Source organism: Echinops telfairi, unplaced genomic scaffold (assembly GCF_000313985.2).
Source record: "Echinops telfairi isolate 266 unplaced genomic scaffold, ASM31398v2 ScPeMD7_7412;HRSCAF=8450, whole genome shotgun sequence".
Taxonomy (NCBI): domain Eukaryota; kingdom Metazoa; phylum Chordata; class Mammalia; order Afrosoricida; family Tenrecidae; genus Echinops; species Echinops telfairi.
Genome location: NW_022111312.1, coordinates 9,345,715 through 9,357,073, shown reverse-complemented (window position 1 = coordinate 9,357,073; position 11,359 = coordinate 9,345,715). Strand labels below are relative to the sequence as shown.

General features: G+C 45.4%; 1 protein-coding gene across 3 annotated transcripts in view; it reads left to right on the top strand.

Annotated features, from left to right (window-relative positions):
- CIT (citron rho-interacting serine/threonine kinase) overlaps positions 1 to 11,359 on the top strand; it is a 308,696-nt gene that overhangs the window by 230,118 nt on the left and 67,219 nt on the right. For all 3 annotated transcript variants that reach the window (XM_045296872.1, XM_004709562.2, XM_045296871.1), the window contains exons 15-20: positions 1,620 to 1,790; positions 2,369 to 2,419; positions 2,922 to 2,975; positions 5,268 to 5,408; positions 7,237 to 7,362; positions 10,923 to 11,018. In XM_045296872.1, coding sequence (XP_045152807.1) covers positions 1,620 to 1,790; positions 2,369 to 2,419; positions 2,922 to 2,975; positions 5,268 to 5,408; positions 7,237 to 7,362; positions 10,923 to 11,018 — 639 coding nt within the window. The remainder of the gene's footprint in view (positions 1 to 1,619; positions 1,791 to 2,368; positions 2,420 to 2,921; positions 2,976 to 5,267; positions 5,409 to 7,236; positions 7,363 to 10,922; positions 11,019 to 11,359) is intronic.

Sequence of the window (11,359 nt, the reverse complement as noted above, 5' to 3'; positions counted from 1 at the left end):
AGGCCACAGGTCTTTACACACACAGAGTGGCTGATGAGTTTCAAGCACCAGTCTTTGTATGAACAGCTGAACCAGTGCACCACCTGGGCTCCTTGATCCTGGCTGAGGGGTCTAGAGAAGCCCTAAGGAGAGAATGCACTGGTTTGCATAATCTGTGCTCAGGTGCTGCTTTCTGCTGACTGATCATCATGATGAGGTTTCTGAAGACGTTTGGTGATGGAATCTAATGTCCCATGCCTCATTTTGGACTGCCCAGAAACTCATTGTGACCCCCCTCGTCTCTAGGATTGGCCTTCATAGATAGTGTGCTTTCGGGTGGGAGTGAGTGAAGTGAGTTCCCTCTCAATCAGTGATCCAGGGCGGGCTTGCCCAGAAACAATCCATCTGTCACAAGAGGAATCCACTCCTGTTTAGGGTGCACGGGGGACCTGCTTTCTTGGGGTGAGAGTGTGGCTTTATGGCCTATCAGTTTAAAATTTGTAAATTGTATTTGTTGGTTTAAAAGGAAAATGAAGCACCGTGTTCAGTTGCTAGCGCTCACATGACTTTGTGGGGAGGAAGGGTCTTTGAGATGTTCACTGTGTTTTGACTGCCAAAGACCGTCTTGGGTCTGTTCTTCTCATTTCATGTCCCTCCAAGACACCGTGAGGTGGGCGAACGCTCATCCGCGACCACTGTACTCAGTCCTGATGCTGCTAACAACGACTGTTTCTGTGCTCGGTCCAACCTGTTCAAAACCTATACCTGGTTCTTCTGAAAACCTTCATTGGTTTTGAAAAACAAACAAACAAAAACCTTAATTCATATGTTCTGTTTTGGTCTTGGAAGTTCGTTTTTGAAAAGTTCGGGCTGTTTGGATCACCTTAAAGGGTTTGCTCTGAGGAGCAGGGGAATATTTCCCTTGTTTTTGTATTTTTCTTCCCCCACAAGTTATTCTGACTCCAGCCAGTGTTGTCCTCCTCTCCAGATTTCAGGGTGGCTTGAATCTTAGCCACAGTGTTCAGTTCATCATTCGGTTTTGCATCTAGAAAAATTAATGGTGAGAAACTGACATAATGGGTTTCACCTTCCCAGATTTTTTCCACTGAGATTTCCAATTACCCCCTTGTGCCGCTGTCTGAAAGGTTAATTTTAAAACTAGTACCATATCTAATTGTGTTAGAAGCACATGACTTCTAAAGGACAAATCTATATAAATGATTACCCTTGGAAGAAAACTACACGTAAGCAGTTTCTCCTTCTTGTTTTGAAGCACCGCTCCTTTCAGCTCTCCTGTGTTACAAACAACGCCGTAAGGACTGTGCACGGTGGGTGGTAGCATTTGTTCTAAGGATCTCATTACAGGCACACAGGCTCCAAATGGTTTTACTGATAATACATGTCCAACGATAAATCAGTGTAAAGATTTAATGTTCCTTCCTTCCTCCTCTTTCCCCTCCCTGCTCGCCCTCCTCACTTCTCTTACCTCGCTCCTCGTTCTCGTCACCTGGTCTCTGGGGCTCTTCTCTGTCTTTCTTCAGCGTGTGAGTCAGAGTGCCTGCTCTTCCTCCCTCTTTCCTGCCTGCTCTTTCTTTCAGGAGTTCTGAAAGTTCACCTTTATTCCATTGCCTGCTCCCTAGGAGTACCAGGCTCAAGTGGAAGAAATGAGGTTGATGATGAACCAGTTGGAAGAAGATCTTGTCTCGGCAAGAAGACGGAGTGATCTCTATGAGTCCGAGCTGAGAGAGTCTCGGCTCGCCGCTGAAGAGTTCAAGCGGAAGGTGACAGAGAGTCAGCACAAACTGATGAAGGTAGCCAGCCACCCTCCTGGAAGGAGAGCACAGTCCCTCTTCTTGTGTGATCTGGGTAGGATCATGGGTGATCTTGGCAGCAATGATGGGAATGCCATCCTAAGGATTATACATTTGGGGAATAAACGGGATGCCTTGGAAAGCTCCCAGTCTTCCATTACAGAAGATGCTTTGTTATTGTGAAACGAGTGCTTGGATGGTGCCAACAGTTAAGTGGTTGGCTTGCAGCCAGAGCTTGGGGGATTGAACCCACCCAGAGATGCCTAGGCAGACAGGGCCTGGTGGTCTACTTTTGAATGGCCACAACCCTGCCAACCCTACGGAGCACAGTTCTACTCTGTATACACGGGTCTCGAGTCGGAATTAACTTGATGGTAACTATCAACAACCATTGATTCACACTCCATTCTTACAAACAGATATTTTGATCACCACACCAAACCCATTGCCGTTGAGTTGATTCCAACGCATAGCAACCCTATGTGTTTCCGAAAGAGTAAGGAAGAGCCCTGGGTTGTCTTATCTGGAAGACTTCGGTCTCTGACATTTCCCAGTATGTTCTATGTTTTTAATTACAGGCTAAGGACCCAGGGAAGCCTGAAGTGGGAGAATATGCCAAATTGGAGAAGGTAATTTCCATTACTGGTGCCCTTATTCTTGGTAGATAAGGATTTCTACATTGATATCAATGTTCAGTCACTGGCAAAGAGTAACATGGACTAGAAATCTCTGTTCTAAGTTGCTTTTGATAATCAATGTTGGGATGGCCATGCTTGGCTTCAACTGTGGTTTTGAGTTGAGATAAAAGACACCTCATTTTTTGTAGCAAAATACACCTAGACGCTCAGCAGAATGCAAATGAAAATTCCTATTGCTCCGAGGCAGTGGGCAACCTTGCCTCTCTCTTGGCCATGTTGTTGGGTGTAGAGAAGTAATAAACATGAACGAGCCCCCTGGAGGAGGATTGCCGTAGTATATGCGGATTGTTCTTCCTCTCTCAATTAGTAGGTTCTGGAAAACATAGCACAAGGAGGCCCCATAGAAACCTGATGAAAATGAGACTGTAATAAATGTAGCAAGTCAATAATGCCTGTTTGCCTTTCCCTTTATTTCCTGGGATTTTAACTGTAGACCAATGCTGAGCAGCAGCTCAAAATCCAGGAGCTCCAAGAGAAACTGGAAAAGGTAAGCCCAGGATGATTCGGGGGGTGGGGTGGGGTGGGGAATCTTCCTCCCATGCCCCAATCCCTTCCTCTGCCTCTCCCTACTGCACCAAAGAGAGAGGCATTCATAGTCACTCAGTGCTGAGGAGGATGAAGACGCTGTGAGCTGCTACCTGAAACCCTCAGAGTTCTGAATACAGTGTTTCCTCTTGAGACGTGTCAGCAGTGTTTATTTTTAAAAGCCCAACTGCAGGCGACTCTCAAGTAAAAGTTCTAATTATACTACCAGGGAATCAGACAGACCCTTGAGGATGGTGTCACTCCCCTCAGGAGGCCAGGCTCCCCATTTGGCCCATGTGTCTGAGACGCTGTGTGGTTCAAGCCCCAGATGGCAGCGTTGAGAAGGCCGTACAAAGGAAGGAGGTCCTGGGGTGCTCAAATGGTGACTGGGCCGGTTGTTAACTGAACAGCTTTGAGGCTCCTGTGAGGCATCTCAGAGGAAACATCAGCCACCAGAAACCCTATTGAGGGCAGTTCTACTCTGGTACCTGTCGGACCATCAAGAGTCAGGGTCAGCTGCGTGCGTTTTGGGGTCACTGGGGTGTTGGAAGGTGGAAGGACCTGCAGTGTCATCTCATGGGATGGGAGAAGGTTCGTGGTGTCCTGAAGTTTGCCCTTAATGACCTTCCCTTTCATTGACCACTGGGGATGTTTAACAAAAGGGCGAGAGTCAACATGGGTCTAAGACATGCCATTCCTATCACAGATAGGTGAGTGTGCCTATGGGTCTTGTTTACCCTTGCTGCGCCAGCTCGCCCTCCCTCCACCGCCCTCTCTTAACCGGATGCTTGAGTGAAACACTGGGCTGTGTCTTTTCTTCTGGAATTGTGCCCTCCAGTAGCTGTGTGATGTGAGCTTCCACCCAGAGGGTAGTTACCATGTTAGGAAGAGCAAAAAGAAGCAGGCAAAGTTATTTTGATTACATGCTTTATTCAACCTCTGTATAGATATCCAAAATATGATAATTTCCATCCGTACTAATATTTTTTAACATTTATACTGCTTCGGTTTTTAAAGTAAGTGTAAGGTTACTTAACATTAAAAATTAATTTCTTAGTCTCATCAGCCAGCCATATTTCAAGTACTCAGTAGCCTCCTATGGTTGATAGCTACTATAACGAAAAGTGTACCTCTCTTGAGTTTTCTTGCAGTTTTTGCTTAAAAAAAAATTATCCTAAGCAATTTAAAGTTCTTATTCTTCTAAACTCAGATCTCTATAGTAGTGTGTATACAACCATTAATGCAGTTAAGACCCAAACAAAAAATAAATACCAATGGTGGATGGACCACAGAAAAGTGAGTGAAAGGAGACGTCAGACAGTGTAAGATATGACAAAATAATAATAATTTATAAATTATCAAGGGCTCATGAGTAATGGGGGATAGGGAGGGAAGGAAAAAATGAGGAGCTGATACTAGGGGCTCAGGTGGAACGCAAATGTTCTGAGAATGATGATGGCAGCAAATGTACAAATGTGCTTGACACAATGGATGTATATTTGGATTGTGATAAGAGTTGTACGAGCCCCCAATAAAATGATTTTAAAAAAAATCAAATTAACTTCAAGAGGTTTGGCTAGGGTTCTTGTTGATTTAAAAAACTTGCCTTTATAGCTCATCATATATGGTAAGGTTAGTCTGCCTTTTGAAACATGTGTACTTCAGAAAAAGTCTAAATTATAACATTTTGTTTTTGTTTTATTCTTACAAAAGGAGTACACATTCTCCATTGGAAAATTCGCAAATCAGATAATTAAGTAAGGAGAAAATTCATGCTCAGGTCTCTGTCCTTAATATCTGAGCAGATAAATCCTTGCAGATATTTTCATTGCAGTCAGTCACTCTGCCGGCATCTCCGTTGCTCATGCTTGTCATCTTACGTACCTTAAGAGAGAGAAAAGCACTGCCAGGTATTACAATAAGATGCATCCAGAGATCAGTGATGTTCAAATCTTTTAAAAAAGAAAACGAACAAAAACAAAATCAGGAAACTCCAAAAAGGTTGTGGGAAAAAGTCCCATTATTTCTAAATTTTCCTCACCTTTCTAAATTCCCATTTTTCCTCAAACCTGTTGACACCCCCTCATAGGTTTCAGAGTAGATGAAAGACACAATGAAACAGAGACTTCTTTGCTTTGGGGGAAAGGACACACAGCAAAACCAGCATCTGTGCTTTCTCCACCAGGAGTCTCCTTGCCCTCTCTCCACATGAGTGAGGCTGGCCCTGCAGCTCTTGTTCCTTCTGTCCCTGTAGGCTGTCAAAGCCAGCACGGAGGCCACCGAGCTGCTCCAGAACATTCGTCAGGCAAAGGAGCGAGCCGAGCGGGAGCTGGAGAAGCTGCAGAGCCGAGAGGACTCCTCCGAGGGCATCAAAAAGAAGCTGGTAGAAGCCGAGGTGAGCGGGGGTGGGGGGGTGGGGGGGCTTCCAGCCCGTGACCACCTGTGACCAGCCTGCGGCTGGGCCAAGGGAAAGATACTGCAGAACCATCGCTCACTTACATCTGACTCAACTCCTCTCCCCCCTGAAGACCCTTTTGAAACATGACAGACGTCATGGCAGTTTTCCCCAGAGGGGTGACATGGGCCACTGCCGCTTCAAGTCTGGATGGAAGCCTGCTCCCTCCATCGGTCTTCCGTTGACCGCCTCGCCGATTGGGGAGAACCTGGGATCGTCCGGGTGCCTCTGACGCTGAGTCTCCCTTTCTCGGCCCTGTGTACCTGGGTGTTCTCTTCTCCCCCACAGTGCTTGTCAGAGCTCCCGCCACTGCTGGTGTGTCGGTGACTCCCTCCTCTATCGTGTTGGGCCTCTTCTCTCCCTCCGATTCTTTGTTGTTGTTGTTAAAATCATTTATGTAATTATCTAGGGAATATACACGTGTCTTCCCATTGTCAAAAAAGGGACACAGTGCTGAAGGATATTGACTCAAGGGACATTTCTCCTCTTTACTGCTCTTCAACACCCCCCCACCCCTTGGATGTGTCATGTTGATTTATCTGTCCTCTCGTGGATGGCCTTTCTCCTTTCCCCCGCCACCGTGTCGGTGTGAACATACTTGTACTTGTCTCATTGGGGCCATTGTCACCTCCATTCCACTCTCTGGTTCTCCATTGCCTCCCCAGCCCGACATCTCTGTTGGGTGCCTCAACAAGGCTTAACATTTACAGTAAACCCAGTCTCTTCCTCACACACCAGTTTGGTTTCTCTCAACCTCCCCGTCTCTGTGAGGGCCACCATTATTCCTCTAGTCATCCCAAGCTTGAAAACCTTGGTGTCATCTGGTTTTGCTTTGACCCTGCCATTCATGGAGTTATCCAGCCCGCCCCGGAGGAACAGCCCCGGCTCTCCCCTCGTCCTTCCCGCCCCCCTCCCCCCACCCTACTGTTTTTATAGGTTCCTCCCAGTTGAGACCCTCTGCCTCTTAGCTGAGCAAGGCAATGCTCTCTTGTCCTTTTTGTTTCTAGCTTCATCTTCCTCCCAGATTACGTGCACAGTGTAAGATTGAAAGGCCTTGAATTCAAGGCTCCTCAGCATCCCCACTCTGACCCACCGCAAGCCTTTCAGGGTTCCATATATCTTAGGGGCACTTTCAACAGTTCAACCTCCAAATGCTACCCTTTCTTCTGCTCATTCCCACCATGCATCCTGTGTTGCAGCCACTCTAGGCTGTCGCTGGTGCTTATCCCAACCCTTGCCCACCTCTGCGCTTCTCCTAATACACCACACTTTCTCTGTGACACCGTCCACGTCTTCTCCAGCACCTCTCCCCCCACCCCGACCTGTTCAACCCTGCGTCCTGTCTCCAGGCTCACCCCTCTGTGATTCCTCTGCTCAGCTGTTTTGTTGACAGTCCTCGTTCCACCTGGAATCATTCATAGCATCTTGTATGTATGTATCTTATGCTGCTTCCCTCTTTTAACCTGTTTATTTGTGTTTGTCTTATCTTCTCCAAGGGCAGGAATTTTGTCACCCTCCTCCCGGAATTTTCCATGATGCCTAGTGTGGTACTTTGCAGATAGTAGGTGCTTGGTAAATATTTGAATGAATGAATGCACTCTGGTAGTAGATACAACTGGATACTTGAACTGCACAGACTCTTGCCCTCTTCACTGACTTTTCCTCCTGACTAGAGGGTGTGCCCCTTGAGGGTCCGTTCCCTCAGTGTGGGCGTCACGCCCATAGCAGTGCCTCCATTAAAACTCTCTGATTGATTCACGATCTGCAGGAACGCCGCCATTCTCTGGAGAACAAGGTAAAGAGGCTAGAGACCATGGAGCGTAGAGAAAACAGACTGAAGGATGACATCCAGACAAAATCCCAACAGATCCAGCAGATGGCTGATAAAATTCTGGTGAGCAGGAACGAAAGTTCAAAGAGTTCAAAGATCACAGGTTAGAGGTTGCAGAGGGAAGGGGGCAACGTGAAGATAGAAGGTCTGGATCAGGGGGAGGTATCACTGCGTAGTCAAACAAAGAGAGGTTTTTCCCCCCGAGTGAACGCCACGTCGTAGGATAGTATTAGTGACCAAATGTTGGACATGCCAGCACCGGTAACAGGCCCGTAAGTTCTAATTTTTGCTCTGTTTGCGACTGCCTGATGTTTTAAAAGAAGAGCTTGTGTAATGTTTTTTTAATGCGTTTTCTATAAGACCACTTTGGACATGTTATCAGCAGAGCTTTGGGTGCCCTTAAACTTTGCAGTGCCAATTTAAGAGTGGTAGGAATTTAGATCTTTGAGACTGAAGCCCAGATTCTTGCTTTTGGAGAAGAAAGGAATTAGTCATGCAGAAATGTTTTCCTCAGAGTAGTATTTGTCAGAGATCCATGTTCGCCCACTCACTTTCCCTGCTACAGTTGGTTATTTTCTTTCTTTTTTTTCTTTCCAGTTTCCTTAGATGTAGCAGGTCTTTTTTTAGGTGTGTAATCATCATGGTTCTGTTTTTGGCGCTGATGATGACCAAATTATCTTAAGCAAGGCAGCCGTGGATAGTGCTGGTGTGTTAAGTCCTGCCCCTGTCAGGGTGGAAGGCAGGTGAATCTTGAGTGGTTGTTCTTGGCTTTGCATCTAAAAGCCAGAACTCTAGATGCAACATCGGAGAGATTCAGTGATGGCTGGGCCCCTGCTTATGCTGCCTGAGTAACCCCCACCCCCACCGCAGGAGCTCGGAAGCAGTCGTTGCTTCTCTCTCCTATAAGGAGCCGAGGTGGTCAGCCAGGCACTGCATCATTCTGGGAAACGAGTCGCCAGCTGCTCTTGGTCGTCGAGAAGGCCTGTCCTTCATATAGATTAAGAACCACTCTCCACACTTTTCAGTTCTCTATTTGTATGTGTTCACAAATAGAAGGAATGCCTTTGACCAAACAGATGGAAGAGAAATTGATCAAATTGTTTTGCTTTGACAAAAAGCCTTCCCTGTATTACAGAGGCTTCTGGGTAAGGGCTTCTCACTGTCAGGTTGACCAGCTGCTCCATGGAAGCACGAGGTGGTGGTCAGGACCACTCGGTTCTGTAGGGTTGCTGTCAGTCATATCAACCTGATGGCTGTGAATTTAGTTTGGTTGATTATTTTATATCACATATATATGTCGACACACAAAAATGAATGTGACTGTTAGTCTACCCTTTCTGTTCTCATGTCCCATCATCCAAGTTTCTCTCGGCTCTTGTCAAGTGTGTGAATTACATCGTGAGTAAAAATAGATCCCACCACCACTACCCCTTGCTTGGTACAAATGAGGTGGTTAACACTTGTGGTTGTAAGGTGTTTCTCTGTTTAATGGTGATGTGTTCATTCATTCATTCAATAAATATTTAATGAGCTTCTACTATGTGCCAGGCACTGTGCTAGGAGCTGGAACGACAGCAGTGAACAACAGTGTTTGCACAACAAGAATGAAGAGTTGATCAATAAAAAGCTATGTTAAAAGAATGACAACAACAACAAAAAATGTCAAACCACAAAGAAGTCAGATTTTAGAATCTCTGCTTTTCCCAAGGTTCACTTTCCATTAAAATGCTGGTGTGTTGAGGACTACATTCTAGGATTATGTGTGGTAAACTCATACCCATAAATAGACCCGACATTTGGTCTTAAAATCACCGATTTCAGATATCCAAGTGTTCTACCTATTTTTAGATTCCCATGCTCTCTCATGAGGATTGAAAACAGGAAACGATGAGTATCAAGTGATTTCTAACTTGAAAAAAACAATAAGCCCCATTTTCGCCCCCGTGACTGAATCTTGCCACCTCCCTGAGTGCCTGTGTGGTGTGACTCTGCCAATTTGCTCAAGAACCCTGTCCGCAGGCTGAGGCGTGTCGTGGGCGTGCGCACAGAGCGGTCCTTGATGCCGTCCCAGAAAGACGATTCTTTGGCAACTGATCCAGGAATGTCCTCGGCTGTATGTTTACTATTTTGATAAGTTTCAACGCTAGTAAGGGGCCACTCATTACAGTCAAGTCTTTGTGTTTTAATAAAAGAAGTTGTTGCCAGGGGATCCTTTAGTGAGCACACACAAAGCCCTTAAAATAGGTTTTTATTAATTAACACCCTGTTTACATTCAACTTTCCAAGACCGCATCTGTTAGGCTGCAATAGACCTTGTGCACCTGGTCTTCAGACGGAACACTTGACTGGCACCAGAGACAAAGTTAGTGATTGTAGACTTCAGAATTTCAAAAGCTTAATCACTAACCTTTTATGTGTACGTGAATCTGAAAGTACCCCCCCCACCATTTTATGAACATATCCTGTATAATTTCCCTCATCCTTTAGAATCCTTATAATTGCTTTCAATTCAAAGAAAATTTTCATAAGCTTAAAGAGATGACAACTTTGAGTAATGACTTTTGATATTAGTAATTAACTAATGGGTCCAGATTCATAACAATTAAGGCAGATGCAAAAATTTGTGCATTTAGTGAATGTTTCAATGAATGGATTCTGCCTTTTATAAGATGCAGTGATAATAGGTTAGCAAGTGAACCAGTATGCTTTTAAATAGACTTCTTGTTCAAAAGCAGGAAACTTTACCATAGAGGGACTAAGATAGCATTTAATGGAGCTGCTCCTGTTACGCCACTTCTCGTCGCTGAAACAGATGCATAGATTTTACATCACTTTTAGTAGTGTATTTTATGTTCTTTGTCCTCATTAGTATCAGATCCTGTAACTGTTACATCGTATCAACATCTCCAGCTTTGCACATATGCGCCACATACCAGTCAGTTACAATAACCATGGGAAGCCTGAAGGGTTAGAGTGTAACACTTGTTTTCCTTCTTAGCTAGGGTTCTTGAGCAACCATTTTGTGAGCGGAAAGAAATAACATATTTTGTTTGTCATATTAATGAATTGAAATGACTCTTCTCATTTAAGGCTGTCAGAACATTGAGAAAGGACTGAGACCTGACAGTGGTTGTCAGGGGCTTTGAGCTGGACAGCCTTTTCAAATCCTACCTTGTCGCTCTTATTTCTCTATGGGAAGATGAAGAACTGCCTTTGCTTGGTGTGTGTGTGTGTGTGTGTGTGTGTATACACACGCATACGTATGCGTGCTTGGACTTGGAGACCTGACAGTGGTTGTCAGAGGCTTTGAGCTGGACAGCTTTTTAAAATCCTACCTTGTCGCCTTATTTCTCTATGGGAAGATGAAGAACTGCCTTTGCTTGGTGTGTGTGTGTGTGTGTGTGTGTGTACACGCATGCGTATGCGTGCTTGGACTTGGAAAACTCCAGGGCCAAGACTTGGCCGGCGGTTTCCTTCCCAAGAGCCTTAGCGACAGTAATGTAGGCACAGAGGCCTGTTAGCAGTGGTGCCGCACCAGTCATGTTTCCACAGTCGTGAATGTTGAACATACTTTGATTGTGTCCTTCCCTCACACTCCTGACAGTCTGTTCCTTTGTCTCCAGGAATTGGAGGAGAAGCACCGGGAGGCCCAAGTCTCTGCCCAACACCTCGAAGTGCACCTGAAACAGAAAGAGCAGCACTATGAGGAGAAAATTAAAGTAAAGACACTTTCTCATCTCCCCTGGCCTTCATTCTTTAGCACCGTGTAGTTTTTCTTCTTCCTGGGCATTCTAGACCCCATATCGGACCATAGAGAGCAATTCTGCCCTCAGTCCATCGTGGGAGATTTTTGGAGTGTTACCTTTATGGGGGTTAGGGTATCTGAACTTCCTAAAATTATTTTTGAAAAATCGAGGGAGGGAGAAGCGGGGAGGGAGGGGAAAAAATGAGGAGCTGACACCAAAAGCTCAAGGAGAAAGCAGACGTTTTGATAATGATGTTGTACAAATGTGCTGGACACAATGGATGGATGGATGGATTGTGATAAGAGTTGTATGAG